Source organism: Myotis yumanensis, unplaced genomic scaffold (assembly GCF_028538775.1).
Source record: "Myotis yumanensis isolate MYYU_CA2020_CCGP unplaced genomic scaffold, mMyoYum1.0.hap1 SCAF_11, whole genome shotgun sequence".
Classification (NCBI taxonomy): Eukaryota; Metazoa; Chordata; class Mammalia; order Chiroptera; family Vespertilionidae; genus Myotis; species Myotis yumanensis.
This window is the reverse complement of record NW_027223762.1, coordinates 14,239,153-14,265,109: the sequence shown is the minus strand read 5'-3', so window position 1 is coordinate 14,265,109 and position 25,957 is coordinate 14,239,153. Positions and strand designations below refer to the sequence as shown.

General features: G+C 53.6%; 1 protein-coding gene across 2 annotated transcripts in view; it reads left to right on the top strand.

Annotated features, from left to right (window-relative positions):
* The window catches only part of GALNT14 (polypeptide N-acetylgalactosaminyltransferase 14), a 182,115-nt gene extending 156,815 nt beyond the window's left edge, over nt 1-25,300 (top strand). The window contains exons 9-15 of one of the 2 annotated variants that reach the window (XM_070428404.1): nt 387-490; nt 8,042-8,168; nt 10,719-10,811; nt 14,399-14,482; nt 15,170-15,314; nt 23,527-23,646; nt 24,744-25,300. In XM_070428404.1, coding sequence (XP_070284505.1) covers nt 387-490; nt 8,042-8,168; nt 10,719-10,811; nt 14,399-14,482; nt 15,170-15,314; nt 23,527-23,646; nt 24,744-24,902 — 832 coding nt within the window. In that variant the 3' untranslated portion in view covers nt 24,903-25,300. The remainder of the gene's footprint in view (nt 1-386; nt 491-8,041; nt 8,169-10,718; nt 10,812-14,398; nt 14,483-15,169; nt 15,315-23,526; nt 23,647-24,743) is intronic. The other variant, XM_070428405.1, reaches the window with a different exon arrangement.
* The last annotated feature ends 657 nt before the right edge of the window (nt 25,301-25,957 follow it).

Here is a 25,957-nt window from a genome sequence, read left to right as displayed (position 1 = left end):
CTACCTTGGCCCTTCTCTGCCTGGTCAGTGGCCCCCGGCCCCCATACCCAATAGTGAGCAACCCAGAGAGCCTTGCTGGGCAGGGACAGGGGGAGGCCCGTGCAGGCGGCCCTCAGAGCAGCCGGGGGTCTGCGAGCCCTGGTTCCCCCATGGCAGGTGTGCTGATGTGTGAGTTAGCCTGTCTGCCAGGTCAGGAGATTTATAATCAAAGGGAAAACTCCAGGAGCAAGTTCGTGTGTTAGGTGAGATGGAAAACATTGGCCTCCCCGAAGAGGAGCAAAAATGGTAAGAAAATGGCCTGGAGTTCTGGGCAGCTAGGGCAGAAGAATGTAACAAATGATCCCCTCCCAGAGCTGATGCTCCATCTTCCCCTTCTCTATGCACAGGACTCCCATCATAGCTGGAGGGCTCTTCGTGATGGACAAATCCTGGTTCAATTTCCTGGGGAAGTATGACATGGACATGGACATCTGGGGTGGGGAGAACTTTGGTGAGTTACTGCCTCTGTGCCCTGGAGCTGGGGTGGGGAAGGTGTGTCCTGGGACCACATGTGCCGGGGAAAAAGGGTCAGGGAATGAGGGCTAAGTTACTCCTTTGGGGGAAGGCCAGGTGGGGCACCAGAGAAGGGAGCGGTTGCTGGGAGGGTGGAGGCAATCAGGGACTCGCTCCATGGGACCACGTGGATGCTGAGGACCAGGCAGACCCTGAGGGGGAAGTGGAGCTGCAATAGCCAGGAAAACCAAAGAGAAACGCCCAGGGCCAGAGGCAGGCATGAGCTGGGAACACGGAACTTTGAGAATTTGGAATTGCAATGAGACTGGAGAGGAAGAATGAAGAGCTGGATAGACAGTGACACTGGAAACATCTGGCTCACATCTGTTGGCTGCTCTAGGCGTATAGCACTCAGCACTGGGTTAATGAGGAGGCTCTGGGGTGATTGCTACAGAGACTCTGGGGGCAACTTGTCCTTATCTTTCAGTGCAGAGAAAGGGGTGGGGTGGGGTGGGGTGGAGGGACTGGGTTAAGGTTCCAAAACTGTGCCAGCAGCGGGCCAGGAGCAGCCACCGTGGTGAGGGCTGCGGTTTGCAGAAAGAGCGGTCGGAGGCCCATTCCATCTGATTGATGACACTGAGAGGCCTTCCAGCTTCATTGTGTATTTAAGGCATAATGTTGGGGTGCTTCTTGGGGTCACTGTGAAAATCCATTGAGGTAAGTCTATAAAAACCCAGGCACCATACCACACGGGCATGAGAAATGTTAGCTTCCCTTCCTTCCTTCCTTCCAGCAGGGGAGTCCTAAGAGATGACTAGAATATGAGCTGCACACAGGCGGGGATTTGGGTCTGCTTTGTTCACAGCTGTCTGAGTGCTTAGTATAGTGTCTGCCACAAAGGAGGCCTCGGTAACTCGGTAAGGGAAGAGGACGAGTCTTGTAGTGCTGGGGGCCCGTCTCCCCCCTGGGCACCGGGCACTGTGTTTGGCACGGGTTCCCCGAGCGGGGCAGAGGCCAGGAGAATGATGCATGGGGCTCTCCAGGCAGTTAGCAGTGATCTGGTGCGTTGTCCTCTGCCATTGTTTTCTCCTGTCCCTGCCTCCAGAGTGTTTTATGGCATCTTCCTCAGTCACTAAGAGTTATTTCCCGGGAATTTATGGCTGTTGGCCTGACCCACCGCATCTGTTCTCCCAAACTGGGCAGTGCGGGGAGATCCATCAGAAGAGTCTGTCTCCTGCCACACGGGGGCCAGATTGGAAGCTTGGCCAACAAAGCAGAAAACCCCAAAACCCCCAACCACACTGACTCCCTGTCTTGGACCCAGTCCCGGAACATGAAGGGACCTCTGGTGGGGTTTGGGGTCAGATCTGCGGGCACCGGCCCAGGAGGACTTACTAGTAAAGACAGGTCCACCCTTGTTCTCAATGGGGATGAGATTTCCCTCTTTCTGGGCGGAGCCGGCCGATGTCCTGATGATCAGAGCACGGCCTTTAGTGACGAGTTCTAGCCTTTTGTCCCAGCCGCCAAATGGATTCTTTCTGCGACACTTTGACAGCCAGCAGTCGTCCGATCTCTGCTCAGATGCTACTACGGTGATGCAGTCGCTGCTTCACAATTCAGCATGTTCCGTTGCTGAGAATTTTGTGTTGAGGCACTAGAAAATTCTTCTACGTCAAAGCCCACCTCCCTCTCGCTTTTGTCTGTCGGGGCTTATGTCCTTTTGAACCTCACAACGTGAGTGTGTTCCTTCTTCCACGGGGCAGCCCATTTGGACTCAGAGAACACGTTATTTTTAATGATGGCACATTCGGTCCCGCCCACCAGTACCTTCTCTGTGTAGCAATGTTGACACACATCTGCTCAGATCAACTGGCGATCTCATGTGGTCGCTTCCAAGTCGGCTGCCTTATCTGGGGCTGATTCAAATGGGGAAGTAGTGGGGGCTTCTGCACAGGTGGGGCAGAGGCAGTCTACACCCCATCACAGAAAAGGCGGTGCAGACAGCTGTCACGGGGACACGTGGTGTTCTCCCCTCCCAGCATTCCACAACTACAGCCGGTGCCAGCACCTGGCTTTCTTTTTCTTAGCGTTGCATATGCCAGGAAATGCAGTGCTTTTCCTATGGTGGACCCAGCGTGTGGACGGCATCAGTGCTGTGGGGAAGGGTAGCTGGGCACCTGAGGACATGAAGGTGGGCGTTTGGGAGAGTCCGTGCAGGACGGGAGTGATGATCAGGGTTCTGATGGGGTTGGAGGGCGATGATGCTTCAGCTGCAAGCAGATATGGTGTTGAGACGTGGAGGAGATGTGTGAGAGTGAAGTGGGTTCCGCGCCAGGGTGTGGCGAGTCCTTGAGGGGAAGGCCAGGTGAGGTGCCAGAGGAAGGAGCAGTTGCTGAGAGGGTGGAGGCCACCAGGGAATTGCTCCAGCGACCAAGTGGATGCTGAGGACCAGGCAGCTCACCAAGTCCCGAGACCTGACCCCCCCACCATTGTTCACATCCATTCCCCTCTTCATCCCCAATACTCTCCTGAATGGCCCCTGCCTCTAGTCTTCTCCCCTCAGAGCCATCCTCCCACATGCCTGCCAAAGTGCTCTCTCTGAGATGTAGGTCTCGACCACCCTCCCAGGCCTGGCAGCCACCAACTGTCTGCTTGTTGTCCTAAGGACGAGGCCCACGCACCTCAGCTGGGCCCCTCCAGCCTTCAGTCCAGAGGCTCTGCCCTGACGGCCCAGACTCCAGTGACCTAGCCCCGTTTTCCCACCAAGCTGAGGAGCACAGCACTGGGCACCTACCCCAGGACTAAGACGCCTTCCCTGCCTCCTCTGTCGCCCCCTCCCCAACCCCCCCCTGCTCTGTGCCCCTAGCACTGGGTCTCCTGTTCACCCTGGCACTGAGCGCTCCCATGCATTTGTGTTTACTCATCTGTGCCTGCCGCCCTGCCTCCTGCTAAACTTGGAACAAGGCAAGAACACTCATCCAGCTTCTTGTCCGCAAGGCCCTGACGGTGGAATCTGCTCTCTGTGCTCAAAAGCGAGAGACCGGGAAGAGGAGTCAGGGTGGGAAGGTCAACATATGTCGCGTCTGTGAGGCTCCATGCACAACAGGTCTCATTGCATTAAACGGAGCTCACGGAGAAAAAAAACAACAGCGGGAACAGGTGCTTCCTTTCCAAGGAGTGGGAGTGCTGTGTGTGCCAGGCGTGTTTGCCTACTGGCATTGACTGTAGTTCACAGCACAGAATCCATGAGATTCCTGAGAAAGGCTCTGGCCAGGGTGACCTCCCGGGTCCTCGGTGGCACGCTGCCCCTGCCCGCCCCTCTCACTTTCATCTGCTGGAAGCAGCCTCAGCTGCCTGCGAAAGCCGGCCCCCATGCCCTCACCCAGCCTGCGCTCTGTAAGGTGCCTATTCCCACAAAGTGTTTCTAAGGGGAGCTGAATAGTTTTGACAATTACACCTGCAGTTTAGCATAGGAGCAGGCTTCAGGGAAATGTGGCTTTTAGCCTTTCCCCCCAGTTGTTTTGCATTAAAATTGCATGCTTAGACTCCAATTTACATAACACAGGACGCACAGCATATCTGATACATCTACTCACTTCCAGCTGCACCTCACCTTTAGCTTTTTGTCACTGGAAGCTGTTGCTCAGTCATTGTGTGTGTGTGTGTGTGTGTGTGTGTGTGTAGGTGGGGGGTTGCACATTTCTTAAAAAAAAAAAAAGGAGGCCTTAGCACATATATGAAGGGTGAGCATGGGGTTCCTGGATTTAGAATGGGGGATTTCTAAAGCATAGCAAATACAAAGGCAGTGCTGAGCAAAGAGACAAGGTGAGGCCTGGAGAGGAGCTACCCCCCTTAGAATGTAGTCGAGGACGTCAGGGTGTGTCAGGCTTGGCGCACACACTGTGTGTATGGACATGGGCTGCAGGATCGGATGGGCCAGAGTTTGAATCCTCTAGTTGTTACTGGCTGTGTCCTTGGAATAGGTACGTTGCTTCACTGAGCCTCTTTCCAAGTCTTTAAGGTGGAGACAGTGGTAGGGAGAATGGCCTGCCCCAAAAGATACCCACTCCTAACCCCCGTGCAAAGGAAAGAGTGACTCGGAGTCTTGTTCAAATGGTTAGGAAGACTTCACTCGGGACTCTCACAGCAGGTGTCAGGACTGGCAGTAAGGTAGGGAGATGGGTCAACTCTGAATCCAAGAACAGGAGGTAGGGAGGGGGTCGGTGGGTGGAAATTACAAGGGTGGGGGATGCCCTCTCAGCTGGCTCAGCAGGATTCTCGCTGCAACTGGGAAATGTAGGCTCAACAAGGACAGGGGCCAGGGTCAAGGCCCCTTGGAGAAGAGAGCTGGCCAAAGCTGGGGCAAGGAGAGCATCGTGTCACCTAGAACCTGTCAGGGCTTCACCTCCCACAACAAAAGGGACTTTGCAGATGTGATGAAGGCTGCTGACCGTGACGTTAGGAGATGAGCCCCGATTATCCAGGGGCCCAGTCTGATCACGTGAGCCCTCAGAAGCAGAGAACTTTCTTCAGTTGGAGGCAGAAGTGATGGAACAGGAGAAGGCAGAGACATGGGCAGCAGGAGCGAGGCTGATTTGGCCACTGCTGGCTTGAAAGAGGAGGGGGAAGCGTGGACGTAGAGGTTCCTGGCCTACAGCCAGCAAGGAAGAGGGACCCTCAGCCCCACACCCGCAGGAACTAAGCTCTGAACAACCTGGATGAGCTTGGAGGCAGGTTCTTCAGGCCCCCAGTCAGGAGCGGGATCCTGCCGTCCTACACCTTGATTTTTTTTTATTTTGCCCTTGGGAGGCTCTCAGCAGAGGCCCAGCCAAACCCACACACTAGGTGAGTGTGGTCATTTGTTACAGCAGCAATAGGAAGTGACCCCGCTGCCATCTCCCTGGGAAGGTTAATTAGAAGCAGGGCCCCAGTTCCCCTTCAGGCTCCTTGCGAGCAGCGTTTGTTAGAGGAGATGGTGTGGGACCTGCTGGAATGGTTTAGCCCTCCAGCCTTCCCGCCAGCCTCGCCCTTCCCAGGCTTGGTGGCTCCAGGGGAGGGAAATGGCCTCACCTGAGAAGAACCCCTGAGTCTGATGAAAAGTCACCTCTTTCCCCGATTGGAGAGCAGAGTGAAAGCAGGCTGCTCTGTTCCTTATCGGGGCTGCTCGCTAAAGCCCGTGCCCAGGTGCGCGCCCCAGAGGCTGTTGGGATGTTGGGGTGACTAACAAGCTGTCACTGGAGGGAGGATGGAACAAAACCCAGCCAGAGGTACACGAAGGGGTCGTTTTCCTCCCGTGGCCGATGTGTGTGGAGCTGAGAGGCTCTGAAGATTGAGGTAAAAGCAGCAGACGGGAAAACGAGGAGCAGGAAGCACGGGTTTAGAGGCAGAGGAGAGGAGGCAGGCTGTGGGGGGTGGGGGGAGAGGAGACATTGCGTCTGATGGCGTCCAGTGCACCTCGCTGGTGTGGAGCCCAAGCAGAGCTGGGGCTGTGGGATGGAGGTGAGATCCCCATGAGTGTTGGAACGAACATGGGGATCGGATGAGGAAGCCGTGTCAGGAAGACCCTCAGAGCCTTGGCGTGAAGAATGAACGCTAGGAGACCAGAGGAGTGGGAAGGGCGGGGTCAGGTGACAGTACTGTCTCAGGCAGGGCCCTGTGCATGGCTGGGCAGAGGGGAGGGGGGTCAGCAGATTCAGAGAAAAGCTCCGTGCTGGGCCATGTGAACACAGGGAAGGGAGCAGGTGTCAGGGGGCGAAGGGGATAGGATTGAGACATAAATTGGAGGTGAGGCCTCACTTTGCAAATGAGGAGGGAACATATGTCTCATTTGAATACGTGGAAAAGAAGAGACCATAACGGAAACGTGTGCGTATTTTTGGGAGAAAGCTGGCATGGGGTGTGTAGGTTATATCTCGTAGGCAAGGCCCCCATCCCTCGTTTTGAGGGATGAGAGTGTGTTCCTTTTTAGGAACAAGAGCAGACCGTGTTTTGAGATCCCGGGAAGGCGTCCATGGCAGCACAGTAGATCTCACACCTGCTAAGGGAAGACATTCCGGAGACTAACTTCACACGTGCTAACATAATTCCCTGGACGAGCCCCTCAGCCCCTGGGCATACTCACTGCAAGGTGCGGGGGGGGGGGGGGCGGGGGGGGCGGCGGTGCAGTCAGCTCAGCCCACTCGTTGCTCCTAGTCTCCCGCAGGCATCAGCTTGGGGCACACAATCCCCACTGCCCCCGCCTAACGCCAGATCACTGTGCACCGGGGACCTTGATGGAGAGTAAAAGTCTCAGATGTTGGTCCATGAATTTCAAATGCCTCCCCTGGCAGAAGGAGGGAGCTGGACATGGGCAGAGGTGGGCGATGCCATCGGTGTCTGTGTGCTAAAGACACTGGCTGCATAGCTGCCGCTGATCTTCCCACCGCACTGAGAGTTTTCAGTTATTCTCAAGATTTCATTTCCTGTCAACAGTGACCCTGTGGAGTATTTTTATGATCTTTGTCTGACATAGTAGGAGACCCAGCCTCAGCCGGGGCAAGCAGGTTCCCCACTGACGCGGCTGACCCCAAAGCCACGCTCTTCCCGTTTCTTCCCCACCCCATGTTCTTGCCATTATTCAACCTTGAGGAGTCCTTTCTTCATCGTAATGTGCACATTGTCCCCGCTCGAGGGAAACCTGAGCTTCCTGGGAATGCGCTGTAGCCCATCTGGCAGCACCTGGGCGGGTGGAGAAGGTGGCAACAACGGAGGAAGTCTTGTCTGCAAACCAGTAGCTTTTCCAGGGACACACAGCAGGGGGCAGTAGGGGACAGACAGGTAAAGGGTGGCTGAGGACTGTGAGTGACAAAGCAGATGATGATCAGGATCAGTCACCTGCTTGGGTAGTTGGAACGAAGGGAGACAGAGCAGGAGGGGGGAGGGGCAGCGAGGAGAACTGCACTCTGGGTGTGGGAGGTGCCTGCTGGAATTGACTGGTCCTCTTGCTTGCACACCGGCCGTGTGGTTTGCTGGCCTGTCGGAGTGCGGAAACCCCAGCTCCGGGACAGCCACTTCTATCTGGATCTTGACTGTCAGCAATTTCTCCCATATTCTCGAATGGAAATTCTTTCTCCTTGGTCCTGATTCTAACCCTCTGGGGTTCTGTGAGGGAGTCTAGTGTCTTCCACACTGAAACCTTCCTCGTGTCCAAAAGCAGCGCTCTCCTGGCCACAAGGCTTCTGTTCTCCAGACTGAGGCATCGCAGGCCCCGCCCTGCACGTGTTCCCGGGCTGATTGAGATACATGCTCCTCCTCCACGCAGGCCACTGTTCCCGAGTTAGCGCGCACCACCCTCCCAGGTGTGAGTTATCAGCATCCCCACTTGTGGATGCGGAATCAGATTGCCCAGCCCGTGGAGCGCACAGCTGTTAGCCCTGCATCCTCCTCAGCGGGGTGCAGCGGGCCCTGACTGCCTCCTCAGCCTGGTGTTTCCTGGTGCCTCCAAGCTGCCTTCCTGTGCCCACCCACCCCCTCGAGGCAGAGCCGTGACGGGAGGCATGCTGTCTTGCAGAAATGTCCTTCAGAGTGTGGATGTGTGGGGGCAGCCTAGAGATCGTCCCCTGCAGCCGAGTGGGCCACGTCTTCCGGAAGAAGCACCCATATGTTTTCCCGGACGGAAATGCCAACACGTATATAAAGTAAGTGCACATCCGGGGGCTACAAAGGGGCTGCAGTGGCGGCTTTCCTGGCGATGGGCTGTGTCTGCCCGGGTTCTCCGGCAGGTTGCCCAAGTGTTCTTGGTGGTCAGGAGCCACATGGCTCACCCTCTGGGCCTCTTCCTATGCAGGGGGGTCAGGGCTGCCCGTCCAGCGTTTGGCAGGGACCCCCAGGCTGTCAAGGCCCCATGTGTGGCCTTGGGGGCTTTAAGTCTTTGGGCTCAAGGTTCTGGGCATTTTGTGTTGTTTGGGGTCAGGGAAGGGCAGCGGTTTGGCCCCTGAGTTCTAGAAGGCCTGCTGAGTCACCAGGGAAGATTCTGGAATGGGAGGCACAGGGGATCCAAGGCCCACGCCTGCTCCAGGGCTGGCCCTGGGCTCCTCACCTAGTGCCCTCTTGTCCTGGCCGGGAAGGACTCGGTGACCCAGGGGTGTCCACGTGCCTTTTCCTGCTCTCCCTGCGTGCATCCTTCTCTGCTTGATTTCTTCTCTTTCAACCTTTCTCCCCTCCTTCAAATAAAAAATCCATGTATCCCTGCTTCCTGTTTTTCATTTTTTCTCTATCACCTTCTCTCCCTTTCCCTAATCCTCTTGTCTTTACTCATTTTCTCACCTATTTGTTCCCTTTTTTCCTCTGATTTGGTCCATTTGGGGGAAGGAGGACTGAGCACTTCATTCGGTGTTTTTCTTCCTCTAGGGCAGTGGTTCTCAACCTTCTGGCCCTTTAAATACAGTTCCTCATGTTGTGACCCAACCATAAAATTATTTTCGTTGCTACTTCATCACTGTAATGTTGCTACTGTTATGAATCATAATGTAAATATCTGATATGCAGGATGGTCTTAGGCGAACCCTGTGAAAGGGTCGTTCGACCGCCAAAGGGGTCGCGACCCACAGGTTGAGAACTGCTGCTCTAGGGTGTCACTTTCCTCCTCTGCATACTTCCATGCTCGGTTTTTCACATTTATGAACAGGTCTGGGTCACGTTCTGACACAGCAGGCTCAGAGGAGGTGTAAGTTTGAGTCATGGGAAAGTTAACACCTTTTAGAAACGTGGTGGGCAAGGGTGGGCAATGAGAAACCCTGCAGGCAGGGGCAGCGGGGAACAGAGGTGGGGCTGCCTCAGCTCTGGGGTGTTTCAAAGGGAAGGATGAGCTGGGGACATAGGAAAGCGCTGTGGCTGTGCTGTAGAATGGGGCCAGCTAGGGAATGAGAGGCAGAGCCTGGGGCTCCAGAACATCCATTGCCCTTGAGCCTGGACCCTGGCCAGTGGCATCCTGCACCCACCAGTGGGTCATTCCGGGGTTAGAGGAATGAGGTACAGTATCCCCTGAGAAGCTTCCAGTTTGCTGACGGTTCGGCCAGTGGAAGGGTCAATAAGACAAGGACTGCCTTCAGAGCCCCAAGAACTGGGCTGCGTGTGCATAACTCCTTCCGGGCCCATCAGCCTGAATGGAAGGGCTCGCCACAGCCCTCTGTTGAATGCCTGTGCTCCAAATAGAACCAGAAATCTGGAGGAGCACCCTGTCTTTCGTGAGCCCCAAGTTCATTGCCGAGGGCCTCAGCAGGGGCTGCTCCCCACAGTGCCCCTGGCATCCGGTTGTCTTCTAATGTGATGTTTCTGTGCTCCGGGCTTCTTCCCGGTGTCCCTGCCTCTTTGACCGCTGAACGATGACATTCTCAGTGCCTCTCTCCCTCTCTGACTTCTTTCTGTGTCCTTTAGGGTCAGACTCAGAGCAAATACCTGATTTTAAAAATAACCTAAGAGTGCTCTAGCACAATGTCTGAGATGGCTTGATTACTTAATTCTTTACACCTGCAAGCAGCTAGTCGCTTGGACCACAGGGAGACCTTGGCGAGCTGGGGCCTCCCCACACCCTCTGTGCAAAGCGGGAGCACCTGGAGCAGGAACGGGGAGGCCGGGGCAAGGTGGCAGCACGGCCCTGCTCTTTCCTCCTGGCTACTGGCGCCATGTGGATGTGCCGGGCTGTCCTGGCTCTTTTCTTCCTATGGTTTCTTTTTTGAGAGTCACAGAAGTTCAGTTTCTGGGTAATTTGCGGTTCCATATCTTTTGGGGAAGAGTTTGTCATTACTACGAAAACCTGATGTCTTGGGGTGAAGGTACCATTGGAGACTGGGTGGGACGGGGCTGGGCTCAGCACCCTGGGAAGAGTAGAGTTACTGGACCATGGTGGCCCCCGCCTGGGTGATGCTGCCAACTTGCTCACATGTGTGCATTTTAAATATATATATATATATAGCATATAATTTCAGAGCGGAAGGAAGAGGGAGAGAGAGATAGAATCATCAATGATGAGAGAGATTCATTGATAGGCTGCCTCCTGCATGCCCCACACTGGGGGTCGAACCCACAACCCGGCATGTGCCCGGACCAGGAACAGAACCGTGACCTCCTGGTTCATAGGTCATGCTCAACCACTGAGCCGTGCCAACTGGGCCATGCGTGTGTATTTTAACTGGGTACGTCCCGGCTCCTCTCAGGTCCCACCTCCCTGACACCCCCGTCCTCCCCAGGAACACCAAGCGGACAGCTGAAGTGTGGATGGATGAATACAAGCAGTACTTTTATGCTGCCCGGCCGTTCGCCCTGGAGAGGCCCTTCGGAGAGTAAGTGTCCCTCCGGTTGACTGGTGCCGAGTCAAGAAGAGCCCCAGCTCACAGGCCCGAGGCGAGCGGGTGCTGACAGGCCTTCGCTTAGCTGGTCAGCTACTAAGCCCGTCCAGCCCCAGGCTGCGGGGCTCTCCCTTCACAGCCTCTGGTTCCTGCCGGGTTCTGGGCGGGCAGGGCTCAGGCAGCGCCTGTGGAATGACTGTCTGGCAACCCTGACCACCAGCTCCGTGGGTGGGCTCTCCTTGTCCAGTGGACTGATATTCCCAGGTTTTCACGGAAAGGTAGGATGTGGGACTAAACTGCCTCAGCGCCTTCAGGTCGGAGTGCCTTCCTCCTGGTGCTCTGTCACCCAAGCCTAACTCCTCCTCCTCCCTGGTGCTGCTGACATGACACTCTCTAGCATCAGTCTCAGGAGGCCCTCGCTATGCCTACTGGTCCCCCTCTTTCCTGGCCAGCGTTCTCCCTCCAGATCCATTTAAATCTTCTCCGTTCTTCCCAGCCGCCGAGTCCATACTCTCCTGTCAATCACAGTAGATGACACCTTCTCTTTTATAGATGGAATAGATGCTATCAACTTCCCAAGACACACCAACCTATCCACTTCACTGTATCTGCACCATCCTTCTCTATCTCTTTCCTCTCCAAGGACAAGGTGTGCTTCCTGCGGTGACAGGCCAGCCCTCCACCAACACTCCAGACGCACCTTTCATGCCTGCATTCATTTATAAATCAACATTTATCGAGTTCCCACGTCCTGGATTCATCTCCGCCTGCCTCCTGGCTCAGAGCTTATCAAACTTTAATGTGCACACAGACCTCACGGGGATCTTGTTGAAATGTGCATGATGGTTCGGTGGGGCTGCATTTCAGATAAGCTCCCAGGTGGCCCTGTGGGGCTGGTTAGAGGACCTCAACTCAGGAGCGAGGTTCTAGGGTGCTGGTCCCCAAAATAGCCCCCACATTGCAATCCCCGGGGGAGCTTCAAAACCTACTGATGCCTCCACTCCACTCACAGAGAGTTGATTTAGTCTGGGGTGTGGCCTGGGCTGTGGAATATTTTAAAGGCCCCCCATCCCTCCTGGTGATTCTAATGTGCAGACTGTGGGAACCACTGCTCTAGGGGACTTTGCCCTCCATGTGTCTCCACTCTCACCTCTTCTCTGCTGCATGGTTCCTGTCAGCATTTGAATTTATTCAGCCTTTTACATCTTCAAAAGAAAAAGAAAAGGAAGCCCAACCAGTGTGTCTTAGTGGTTGGTTGACCAGAAAGTCACAGTTTGACTCCTGGTCAGGGCACATGCCTGGGTTGGGGGCTTGATCCCCAGTAGGGGGCATGCAGGAGGCAGCTGATCAATGATTCTCTCACATCATTGATGTTTCCATCTCTCTATTTCTCTCCCTTCCTCTCTGAAATCAATAAAAATGTTTTTCTAAAGGAAAAGGGACAAAGAAAACTCTATAAAAACTCTCCTTCAATCCAACTTGGCTCAGTACCTACACCCTGTCCTCTGCTCCTTCAGAGCCGAGCTTTGCCCATCAGCTGCCTGCATTCGCTGTCCACTGTGCCCCCTCTGTGATCTGAGGCCTTGCCCCTCCCCCGTCCTCTTGCTTGCTCCTACCTGGCTCACCCATGACTCCCTTGGACCCCATACCATCTCTGTGTTATCCCGTTAGTTTGAGACTCCTCCCCTCCAACCCCTCTCAGCCCAGTGCACCGCTGTAGTTTCTATAACTACTGTCTTGGCTTTTGTCTGCTGCTCGGGCTCCACCTTCTCCGTCTCGTATGCAGCCTTATATGTTGGTCTTCCCTGAGGATCTGTCATAAGCCTTCTTCTTCCTGCACATTCTCTCTGGCGTCAGCCACCACTTCTCTACTGCTGCTGCTCACGTCTGTCCCTAAGCCCGGACCTCTCCTATGCGCTCCGGTCCCTTAGACCCAAGACTCAACGGGACGTCTCCACCTGGATGTCTTCCAGGCTCCTCCAACTCAAGTTCCAACTGAACTCACCCACTTTGTGCCTAAACTTGCTCCTCATCCCATAATCCCCCTCTCAGTGATGCTCTTCTTTGCATCCTGTTGCCCAAGTCTGAAATCTGGGTGTCAGCCTCCACTCCTCCCTCTCCCCTCACATCCAAGCTGTCACCTGGTCATGATAACACTGCCTCATTCGTACACTGAGCACCCAGGTGCCTGCTAAACACGAAATATTCAGCACTTAAAAAAAATTCCATTCCTGTTCCCATGTTTCTTAGAGCCTGGTGAGGAAATGTGGTTAGTGCTATGTAAGAAGTCCTGGTGCCAAGAGAGTGGTCTTAGGGGCAGCAGGCATAGCTGGGACAGAGCAGTGCCAGTCTGTATGGATGCCCAAGAGGGACAAGATGGAGATGTCCCTTTGGTACTTGGATGTAAGGGACTGGTGCAGATGGAGAGAAGTGGAGGGACTTGCACCTGTCACTTCTCTCCATTCCCAGACCCTACTTTTATACCTGAAATCATGGTCAGCACCCGTGCTTCTGCAACTGCCTCCTAACTGCTCTCCCTGCCTCCAGCTTTGCCCCATCAGACCCACTCGCCATCAGTAGGACGCTCTTAAAGTACAAACATCACGTCATGCTCTGCTCAGAACCCATCAGTTGCATCATTACCCTTAAAATAAAGTCCCACCCACCTCCTCCACAGAGCCTCGCCTCACAAGACACGATATGGTCTATATCTTCATCTCTCATCCCACTCATTTCCCTTCTTCCATCCCCCCTCTCACATACATTTGCACACACACATATGTTCACCTCCTACAGAGCTGCTCCTGCCCACAGAACTAGCTCACTTTTTTACATGCATTACTCTCTCTCTCTCTCTCTCTCTCTCTCTCTGCTAGTTCCCTGCCTCTACGAGGGCTCCTGCCTCACCCTCTTTCTGCTTTGTCTAGATAACACCCACTTTTCCTTCAGTGTCCTCATGTTCACCTCCACTGACCTGACAAGCAGGGGCACACTCTGAGTTTCTCCCACAGTCTCTGCGCGCTCACCCACGTCCACATCGGGTGGGGAATCACTCAATTCATTACCTTTCTCTAATGCTCAAAAGCTCATCATTATATCCCACATTGGGCACAATGGCTGGCACATAATAGGAGCTCAAGAAATATTTGGTGAACAAATACATGACAAGGCCCCAGAACCAGCCAAAGAAGAGGATTCTTTGAGGCTGGAGCAGTAGTGGGTGGTATTTCAACTGCAGAATCCGAAAAGGGATTTGTGAGTAACTAGACTCAGAGGTGCGATGGTGAATTATTACAACACACCGAATGTCCTTGTAGCCTTGCTTTTAATGAAAAGTCAAAACACCCCCAAAATCCATTTTCAAGTTAAAGCACAAGTCCTTGGTGTCGTTACTGCACCACTGTGAGCTATTGCTCAGTGTTTCCATAGCGCTGTCTGGAGCTCTAGAAATCTCTCTCAGTTCATTTTTCCAGTGCCCCCCAGAGCGATGTGGGCGCCGAGCATGGGCACAGGGTGTGCCATGTGCCTCCCAGCCCGGCCTCTGTCTCTGACAAAGCGTGTTGCATCCTCTCTGCCCCCAGCATTGAGAGCAGATTGGACCTGAGGAGGAAACTACAGTGCCAGAGCTTCAAGTGGTACCTGGAGAATGTCTACCCAGAACTCAGGTATCTGCCCTACTGTGTGAGCCTTTGTGGCTGCAAGGAGAGGCCCTCGCTGATTCAGTCTGGATAAGGGATGGCCTGTGGCCAGCGGGGTGTATGTATATAGAGAAATCCAATTAGCTCCCCTTTATCCTTCAAATCAGCAGAGGAGTGATATTAACCAATAGCATGAGGGACTGAGGTTAACGAGGACCAGTGTTTCTCAATGGCTGGGGTCTGAGCCCTGGGTGTGACTTGAGGATGTAGAATTCGTAGGTTGGCTCCATTCCAGCTCCATCTGACCTTTGGCTCTGGGGTCTTTCCTGGCTGCCTTATTCCTTGGGGTATCCTCTTCCCTAGCAGAGTTCAGGGCACAATGCCCTGCCATTCTCTAAACCAGTGGTTCTCAACCTTCCTAATGCCGCAACCCTTTAATACAGTTCCTCATGTTGTGGTGACCCCCAACTTTATTGTTACAAATTGAGCATAATTAAAGCATAGTGATTAATCACAAAAACAATATGTAATTATATATGTGTTTTCCGATGGTCTTAGGCGACCCCTGTGAAAGGGTCGTTCGACCCCCAAAGAGGTCGCAACCCACAGGTTGAGAACCGCTGCTCTAAACACTGCCCCCACCTCTTCAGCTGCTAGTTAGTGTTCAAGTCCCAAGAGCAGCGGATTCTCACCTCTCCTGTGGCTTTCCCCTAGAGTCCCCAAGGATTCCTCCATCCAGAAGGGCACGATCCGACAGCGCCAGAAGTGCCTGGAGTCTCAAAGGCGGAAAAACCAGGAGGTCTCCAACCTCAAATTGAGGCCCTGTGTCAAGATCAAAGGCGAGGATGCAAAGTCCCAGGTGAGTCACTGGCTGGGGATTCAAGAACGTGTGCCTCTGTCGCCTGCTTTTATGTGACACCAGGTGTCCAGTTATACCCAGACCCCAGCAACGGAGCAGGAGAAGTATGTCCCCCTCACTCTGGGGCAGGGTTCACTCCGCCGGGTTCCATGGAATTTCTCTGAAAGATGCCTTACCAGGCAGCATCGTGCCCATAGGGAATTGCCATTCAGTGATCAGCTGAATGAGGATGTCATTGGTGCCCAACGTGCTGGCAGTAAATGTGGGCCGGGTCAGGCAGGGTGGGTGGGACAGCTACTCCGGAATACGAAAGGCAAACAGAAAAGCATGCTGCTGGGTGGCACTGCTCCAGCCTGGAGTGCCTGCTCTGCGAATCACTGCTCTAGGCGGTGATGTCAGCTTTGCTAAAGCTATTAGCATCCTCTGCCACACCCGCCTCTGAGCAGGGCCTTGTTCATCCCCATCCTGCCCGCACCAGGCCTGGGGCGCTGCCTCCTGCTTCCCCCAGGTCTGGAGGAACCACATCGCCCCTTATCACAAAGGTTTTCTGGTGCCTTAGTGACTCATCAACATAGCACCTCTATGTCCTGTGGGCCAGTGCACTCTCCCCCCCCCCCCCGCCCCCATGCTAGAATGGCACTTTTAAAGGTCACTGACAAATACATGGCCCACTTCAACCTCCGTACCATTTGCCTGCTGGATGCACTAAAGTACACCCATCTCGCAAATGTCCCTCCTGGCTCTGGGGGCTGTGTGATCCAGATTCTCCCACATTTCTATTCTCCCTGTTCCTGTGTTCTTTGCTGGTTCCTCTCTCCAACTCTCATGCCATTACGGGTGAGTATTCACCATGGATCTCAGGTCACTGTTCCTTTCTATAAGTGGTTTCTTAGAGATTTTATCAACACTTCCAGCTTTGGAAACCTCCTCTGTTTCACCGATTTCACAAACTGTATCTTCATCCATCTATGAATCCATTCACTCACTCAGCAAACATCTACTTCTCTGCTAACTGTGATGATGCAGAAATGAAAGGCTAGGTTGCAGGCCTCCGTGGCCCCTCAAGGGATCTACTGCACAAAGAAGCAAGCAAGCAAGCAGCCATTCTCATACGAACTGTGTTCTGGATAGAGTTTTGTCCAGATGGTATTCAACGTATGCACGAGAATCAGGGACATCTTCCCAGAGGACTTGCACTTGAGCTGCATCCTGCGAGACGAGGGGCTCTGTCATTCCAGGCCTGCACACCTGCCTTGGCTTCCTCACGCCTGGCCAGCATTCCTCAGTGTCAGCACTGTGGACATTTGGGACTAGATAATTCTTTGTGGTTGGGTTGTCCTGTGTTCTGTCGGCTGTCTAGCAGCATCCCTGGCCTCTGCCCACAAAACTGCCCCAGTTGGGAACCATTGTGTTTGATGACAGCCGTAGCCTACAGTCCTTGCCCCTCGGCCCCCATCCGGCATGCTATCGCATCATCCTTGCTCCCCATCTCTCTACAGCCTTCAGTGGCTCCCCATTGCCTACCACAAAAATCCACATTCTTGGTCTGGCCTTTGAAGCATCTCACCACTAGCCTCCACTTGCCCTGACTTTTCCAAGAACCATCTCTCTGCTCCATCAGGGCACAGGAGGGGCTGCCTGAGTCACCCAGGAAAGGAAGCAGAGGTGTCAGTTTTGCTCTGGGTGGAGGGCTGGCTGGGAATGGCACAATTTGCTCAAGTGGCATTTTGTAAAATGTTTTGAGTAGGTGACACACACCCCTCTCTTCTGAATTGTGTGTGGGCACTGCTCGTGGGGATCCCAACAGCCAGGATGCTGCGTCCCCCTGTCCCTGGGATGGGAGTTTTCCCGTCTGTGTCCAGCTAAGTGGAGGCTTTTCAGTACTCGATGTCTTTGGCTACATACGGAAGTGGGAGGTGGGGTTCTTTGGGTCTCGGGGAGAGGTCCCTAGTCGCCTGGCCCTGGGAGAGGTTGCCAGGCCTTTATTGGACCAGAGGGTCATAGTACTTATCCCAGCTGACTTTGGGAAAGGGGGGGAAAGGCTCATCTGTGGGAAGGTAAGGGTTATCGTAGTAACAGTCTTCCGAGTGAGCAGCATATTTTCCTTGACAATAGTGCCAAGCTGTCTCTCCTCTCGGCTTTGGAGAGAACTGCTGGGTTTGCATAGCAGCAGGGTGAGTTAAGGATAATGGAAGAATACGCTGAGATGGAAGGATGTGCAGTCTGCTCCAACTGACGACATGGGGTGCCCCTGGGACCCCGGCCATCAGGCTGCGCGCTGGGCTGCAGGGTGGGGCCGCGCTGGATTAGACACAGCCTCTCCTAGAGGGGCCCATGGCCAGCAGCGGCACTGGGTGCAAGGCCAAGCATTCTGAATCCACCTGAGACTGATGCAAGTCCACATGACTATTTCAGCTAGCATAGTTCCCCAACCGTGTGTGCGTGTGTGTGTGCATGTGTGGAGTATACACCTTTAAGACTGACTTACGTTACCTTTCTCTCTCTCTCAGTATTTGTTCCTCCTTTCTATATAAACTTGCGGGCCTGTCTTTCTGGCTCCCACCCCTTCTGCTAATGCATCATGGCATCAGGGGTTCTGTCCGCTTCCCCCTGCCTTGCCTCTTCCCTCCTCCGTCTCTCCTTGCCCTGCCTCTGGGCCTGTCCAGAGGGAGTCAGTCTGCTTCTCAGCCCTTCACATGACTCAGATGTCCTCTTTCCTGCTCCCACCTTTTCTGTCTCTGAGAGGCCCTATAAAGTAGGTACAGTAGTCCCCATTACCCACGGTCTCATTTTTCCATGGTTTCAGGTACCGTGGTCTAAAAATACTAAATGGAAAGTTCCAGAAAGAAACAACCCATACGTTTTAAGTTGTGCACCGTTCTAAGTAGCGTGATAAAATCTAGGGCCTCGTCCCAGACGTGAATCATCCCTTTGTCCAGCATAGCACACCGTACATGCTCCCCACCCGGTGGCCACCCAGCAGCCCTCTTGGTGATCAGATACCCTATCTCGGTATCACAGTGCTTGTGTTCAGTGATCTTTATTTTACTTAATAATGGTCCCAAGGCATAAGAGTAGTGATGCTGCAATTTGGAAATGCCAAGGAGAAGCCATAAAGTGCTTCCTTTAAGTGCAAAGGTGTGTATGTGAATGAAAAAAACATAGTATATATAGGGTCCGGTTTTTAGGCATCCACTGAGGTCCTGGAGTGTATCCTCCGAGAGAAGCGGGGACTGCGGTATTACTGTTATCTTCATCTTACAGATGATGAAGCCCAGGCCTTGGAGAGATTATCCAAGGTTACACTCTAGTAAGTGATGAAGGCGGATTTGGGAAATCTGGCCATTGTGCCCTGGGCACTTTGCTATTGCAACTGTTGCCAGAGTCATGGCTGGTTCTAGAACCTTTTTATTCCAATTTCACCATGGAGGATGCCTGGCCCCGAGATCCTCTTCCAGGTTGTAAATATTAAAGCTATAAATCAGCTCCACTTTGACAGGAGACAGCTTCTTCTTCTTCTGGGCCAGTTCCCAATGGCAACCCCTCTGAGGAGGGAAACAACATTCACACCCCATGTCGGGACTGGGAGGGGCAGACCAGAGAGCAGGGAACCTTGCTGGGAACCGGGCAGTGTAGGCATCGAGGCCCACACTCGGGGGGGCTCCACACCAGACCAGGGGACACACATGGTGCTGGCTTCCAGCCTAGACTACCCCCCTTTTCTTCCCACCCCTGGCTCTGTCCCCCATGGGCAACTCCCAGCCTGCATGTCTATGCTTGGTCACTGTCCTCAAATGGTCCCCCTTGGATCTGTGTGTGAGGGACACAGTCCACCTCGGGAGGACCGACCCATGCAAGTCCTGAAGTCAGACTCGGGCCACGTGGGTGAGGGATTCGGGGTCCTACACATCTGAGGTGAAAGAGGACCAGATTGTGGGAGCCCAGAGCTCTGAGTCCTGCTCCCATCTGGCCACTCACTGGCCAGGTGGCGTGTGGCGAGGCCCGTGGGTTTCCTCGTTACTGCAAGGAACTACCAGACCATATCTGTCCTCTGCTCTGATGCTGGCTGTGTCCCTGCTTCACCTCAGCCCCACTCGTCCTTCACCCACCTCACCTCCCTTTCCGGCTGGCTTGTCAACCTTGGGAGCAAATGTGTAATCGGGGTGTGTATTGAAGATGTGGGCAAACTGGTGCCTTGGTTCGAAGGCAAGAGAAATCCATCGTCAGTTTGTAATCGTGTGAAGCCCAAGGCGCCTCCAGGTTGAGAAGCTTTCTCTTACCTTTATTGGATTCCCTGGAAGGAAGACCCATGCACCAATCTAGTTGCTGTCCCAACGTAAAGAAAGGGAAACCGCATAAATTAAAAAATTCTGAGTGTGTTCTTTTACTTGGATCCCAGCCATTTAGGCTACTGGCTGGTGGCAGCTGGATACCCTGGGTGGGTGAGATGGAGATAAAGGCTCTTCCCCCAAACCGGACGCATATTGGCTCCTGGAGGGGAGTCTGCCTTTGGGACAGGTTGCCAGGATGTCACCTCCCCTGCCTGATGCCACCCTTTCTCCCTGAGTTTTCTCAGTACACCTTTCGAGTGGCCCCTTCCCAGCCACCTCTCCAGCATCTCTCCTGGGAGGCAAAGAAAGGCAGTTTTCTACAGGAAAACCTCTAGGGCCCTCTCTCTCCCTGATGGCTTCCTCCATCATCACAGTAACCAGCACTGACTCTGTGGCCAGCACCCTTCTGCACACGTAGATGCATTTACCCGTTTGTTCCTCACAGTGACCTTCTGCAGTAGGGATGATTGTATCTTCATTTTCCACATGAGGGAACCGAGATGCAGAATTAAGAAACTTGCCCAAGTTTACAGGGTTGATGAGCGGGTGAGCCAGGGTTCCAGCCCGGCAGTCGGCACATTTGGATGCTCCTTCGGGGATCCGGGTGCAGCGAAAGGTCAGCTGAACTAAAGTTTCACTTGAAGCCACTTGTTCGTTCCAGACTCCTTGTCTGAAAAGCTTCGAGAGCGTGTTTGCTGGTCGATCATGCTGCCCGGTGTGAGCTTAGAGACTCGAGGCCAACAGTGGCCCTGGTTACTCAGCTCAGATCCCGTCTCACCAAGCAGGTCCCATGTTCACGGTCTACCCCAGGCTCTGCTTCCGGCATTGTCCGGAGTAACACTGACCTCAGTAGTGGACGTTCTTCCTTTCAGTTGTACCTTCCTCCCAGACGTAGGTGTGGTGATTAAATAGACAGGAATGTGAAGCACCTGGGACTGACAGGTCCCGTGAGTGAGCTGTTTTGGCCGTCTCTCCACAGCATGACTGGTAGTGCCGCCCCTGGCATTCCGTGCTTCTTCTCAGTGGTTCACTCTTTCCCACACAGAAGGAGTTTTGAATGGGAAACTCGCCACCATCAGTACATGCTCTGGGCTTCTGTGTTAATGGAAACACAGCCCCCTAACTCTGTTTCTCCATCCAGTGCAAGACAGTAGGCCCCAGGCTGGGGAGGCCTGTTTCATACCAGCTTTTACAGCTGCAGCCAGATACGCATTTGCTAGAGAAGTCTGCCCACTGCCTGGCGGTCTCTTCTCTCTCCCATTGCAGCGGCTGTCTCCAGGGACTTCTGAGCACAGAGGGCCTCAAAGCTGTCCAGCCTGGACCATCCTCTCCCCCATCACCAGTTCCCTCTTCCCGGGGAGAGCTCCCTCCTCCTCAGCCGCTTACCAGCCTATTCCAAAGGGGACAAGGCCACCCATGCCACCTCCAGGATGGCATCTGGGTTTCCTTCCATGGGTTTGACTGTGCCTGTGTGCACTGGAAGCGGGGGCTTCGACTTAGCCAGTCCCCCAAATAGAGCCATCAGCAGAGGCCCAGCACTTACAGATTGAGGCCAGACCAATCTGAGCAACCGCTGTGGCCTTCCTGAGTCCATTTCTGATTCCGGGATTTGTTTAATAAACCCGTTCATCACCGGCCATTGTGGGAAGGAAGTCTGCAGGGTGGGAATCGGAAACCCCTCCTCACTCCCTGCCCCCGCTCCTGTGTTCTAGCACCCCCCACCCCGCGAATCTCCTCTCCTGCAGATGTGGCCATCGAGCCGTGTTCCTCTGGGAAATTCAGAGGCTGAGTTATTTCAATGCCAGTAAAGCACCAGCTAATGGAAAGTCCACTTAGTGAAAAGGCTTCGATCCCTGTCTGTGGGGGTCTTGAGGTGGCATCCCCAGGGGTGTACCCTATGCCAGGGGTGGGAAACCTTTTTGTGAGTGTGTGCCAAAACCAGCAAAATCTCTGACTCAAAATTCTTCTGTGTGCCAACCCTAATTTTTTGAGAACATGTTACACTTACTTGATAATCTTTTAAGGTGTACGTATGTGAAGAACCTTGAAGAAATAATAAAATTTATTCGAGCGATAAAAACAGTATATGATGATGAAAAATACATTTATTTTTTAATGTATACATGTTATGTAAAATTACTTATTTATCTAAGATGCACCTACACTGAATTTATCTGAAAAATTAAAAAAGTCGATATTAAGAAAAAAATTGTAAATGGAAGATTATAAGAGAGGGTTTCGCGTGCCAGCAAAAGTTGCTGGCGTGTCATGTTTGCCACACGTGCCAGGGGTTGCCCACCCCTGCCCTATGCACTCCCTCCCAAAAGGTGTTTGTGTTTAGGGTGTCTCCGATGTTAAAAGAACCACCCCCCACTCCCCCTGCCTCCACGCCATCCCTAGCACTTCCAGTTTTCCAAGCCACTAGGATATTAAAAAAAAAAGAAATGCCAAAATGGGTTTTCAGAAATTAGGGTACAGTTTTTAAGTGTTTGTCGTTGACCCAGTTAATCCTTTTCATGTGAAAAGTACAAAGCCAGTGTCTGGTGGTGATCACCAGATAATTGCAGGGTTGTCGTTAAAATGCTAAGGCATAGCTCTGAGGTGGGGTCAAGGGACAGAGGATAACCCTCATCTTTCCACTTCGGTGACTGTGTTTAGCCTCATTTCCAGACTCTGGCAGAAGGCTAGAGGTGAGGCCAGTTGTGGGCGGGCCCGGGTAAATGGCTCCCTGGCGGTCCTGCCCTTGAAGCTGGGCCCCGGGCGCTTCTCTCCTTTCCTAACAGAGCAAGGAATTCTCTGGGTCAACACCCAGGACCTGGTCCCACCTTCTAGATCAACTCCAGACGTCTAGGACCCTGAATCCCTCACCCAAGGCCCGAGTCTGATTTCAGGACCTGCGTGGATCTCACCCCTGGGTCGGTCCTCCCGAGGTGGACTGTGTCCCTCGCACACACCCAGACCCAAGGGGGACCGTTTAGAGGACAGTGACCAAGCATGGACATGCAGCTCCCCTCGGGGCATCTAATTCAGGAATCATCTTCGCCCCGTGATGAAGGCAAAGGGCAGATCTCCCCATTTATCAGCCTGGGCAAAACCTCTTGGAGGTTCACCTTTTGGCATTACTATGCCGGCCCCTTCGCCCCCTGGTGTAAGAACTGGGAAGTGTGTGGGCTCTCGGGCAGTCAGCTGCTCTCTGATCTCTGGCACTTGGAGGAAATACATGAGGAGCATTCCTGGTAACGACCCCCTTCTCCTTTGTCATCAGAGCTCTGCTTTCCTGTCCGGTTCCCCAGCTTCTCTCCCTGCAGCAGCTCGGGTGTCGGGGATCTATGCTGCTGGGGTGCCGGAGCACATGCAGCCTCTTGGAATAATTTTATTTCTCAGGACTTTCCTTTTTCCCACTGCGCTCCTCTTCCACTACCTCCCTTGGGACACTTTGTTCCTTTGTCTTTCCATCTGCCTCCTGTTCCCAGGACCCTGGTGTAGACTCCCTTTCAGAGAAGACAGGAGATTCTAAAGACAGCTGGGGGGTGACCTGCCAGGTAGCTGCTAGAACTGCCCAGTGTGGGGAACAGACACCTATCCACACAGAACTTGGAGACCATGCAGCTCGGCTGGGCTCAGGCATTGTTCAGCCCCTCCCAGAGGTGGCCTGTATGCCCTAGCCGGGTGTAGGGATGGAGACTGCAGTGGGGGTGTGACCTAAGAGTCTCTGGCTCTTTGGTAGCATGTTCTAAGGTGACCTTTGATTGACGATTGATTCCTGTCTGGCCCCGGGTACTTTTTACCAAACTGTCCTATCGCACGTGAGCACGGTTGTATCCCACTAGTGGTGGCTTCCAAGGATCCTCACGTGACTCTTCCTGGCCTCTTCCCTCCAGATCTGGGCCTTCACATACACCCAGCAGATCATCCAGGAAGAGCTGTGCCTCTCCGTCATCACCTTCTTCCCTGGTGCCCCGGTGGTTCTTGTCCTTTGCAAGAATGGAGATGACAAACAGGTAAGTGAGCAGTGCCTGCCTCGGTGAGTAGGTCTAAGAGGGAGTGTTGGTAAGGAAGGGGTCCTTGTGGCTGGGAGAGGGACAAAATGCTGCCTCTGATGCCTCCGTGGTGCCAGCTGCCGTGGCCAACTTGGCACGTGAAAGTCTGTTGACCTCGTTGGGCTGCAGCGTGCATGTGTGTCTTGTACTATCCTGTCTTGGTCTGATGCCCTCCTGGGAGCCCAGAGCAGGAGAGGACCAGGACAAAGCCTTCAGGGCCACAAGGATGAGCAAGGCTCAGACTTTCAGGGGCCTTGGGCTCGGGCAGGATGTCCACCAAGTTCCTAGCACTCCCAGTACTATGTGCCATGTGTGCAAGTCCTCTAGCTGCCGGGTGCTGGCTCCACCCAGTTCCCACCAGGGAAACAGATTCCAATGCCCGTTTATGTCTCACTGGCTGTGGGACCCATGGCAGGTTACTGGGTCTCTCTGAGCTTCAGTTCCTTCCTCTATGAAATGGAGTTGATGATGCCCACCACACAGGGTAGCTGTTTAGAAAAATTATCTGAGATGGTGATCTCCCAGTACACGTCCATTCCCTCCCTGCTTGTCCTGCAAGGTGGGAAGCAGCAACCTGAGACCCCCAACCCCCTGGTTGGTCCCCATGTGCTGAAGCACTTTGAAGGAGCAGAGGTTTCCAGGCTTCCCCGGAACCCCACCCCTCCTGCATCGCCATCCCCCTCACTCCCCTGTCTCTGTGACCATGCAGACACCCATGCGGATCATTTCTTTGGTTGCTCCTGTGACTAACTTGCTTCGCATTTTCTAGCTTATTGCTTGGAAGGTTATTCCCATCTAATGAGTTTTCCTAGCAAACATATTGATTTTGCCTTACTTTTTTTTTTATCTGATTAAAAAAACAACAATAATACCTGGCAAGGCAATTAGTTGCAGTTTTATTTCTCCATGAGACCGTGAAGTCAGGTCTCGAGGTGACCCTAGCCTTTTAAATCAGAAATTAAGCGTTTCTGATTCTGCGGGAACTCCTCATATTATTGATAGGACCTGGCCTTGGCCAGAGAATCCTGGCTCATCCTCTCTCCTCTCCGTCTTCTCAGCAATGGACCAAGACTGGCTCCCGCATCGAGCACATGGCCTCTCACCTCTGCCTAGACACAGACTTGTTTGGTGATGGCACTGAGAACGACAGGGAAGTCGTTGTCAACCCGTGCGAGTCCTCGCTCATGAGCCAGCACTGGGACATGGAGAGCCACTGAGGATCCATGCCAGAACCAGCGGGGCCGTGGCGTGGCACTTCCCCGGTGAGAAGCAGACTGGCGATCAGGCTGCAGGCAACCCATGATTATTGCAGACGCCCTGAGCTGGGAGGTGGAGGCACAGCCCCCCAGGGCAGGAGCGGATGTCTCAGGGAGGATGGAGGAAAAGCTTGCAAGCCACCTGTTCTCAATGCCACGAAGTTCCAGTCCTGGCCCCGTCTGCCCCTGAATGGTGCCTGGCGACAGAGATGTGATGGGAAGTGTTAATGTTTTTTCTCTTCCTTACGCAAGAGGCCAGAGAGAAAAGCCTTCTTGTCACAAGGCCAGGGCTAAATTGAAAGCTGAGGAGTGGAGGTGGTTTTGAAACAAATAAATGAACCTTAGCAGTTGTCTGTGTATCTCTTACTTTGTTTCTCCTTACATGAGCTCAGAGCTAGGCCAAGTTCTCCATCAAGTGGGCGCCAGGGGGCTCTGGGGTCTTGCGGCAGGTGGACAAAGCAGAGAGCAGAGAACAGGGCGGTGGGAGACCTGGGCTGCTACTGACTGGCTGTGTGACCTTAACAAGACCTGTCACTTCTCCGGCCCTTCATTTCCTGTTGTGTCAGGTTTGGTAGTAGGAGCTCATCAGTGGTTCTTACCCAGGGATACCTGGCCTGTCTCATCTGGGAAAATTGCATCTATTCAGGGCTCAAGGTTCCGCCTGCGGAGATCCTGCTTCAGTAGGTCCAGGGTGGGGTCCAGGCTCCTCAGCTGAGCCCCATGCCCCTCACAGGTTGGAATCACTGTCCTAGATGGCTCTGTGGGCTCTGATCGTCTGCAGCCACAATGTAAAGGATTCTTTCTCTAATCAATTCCGGTGTGCTCTGTGTCTGGTGGTTGTCCATTCTTATTAACTAGTGTTTAAGAGACAAACCAATCTGTATTGTTTAAAAGCTCCCAAAACATGCCCTAACTGGTTTGGCTCAGTGGATAGAGCATCAGCCTGCAGACTAAAAGCTCCCAAAACATGCCTGTACATTCTCTGCCAAGGTAAGTTCACAAACTAATCAGCTGTG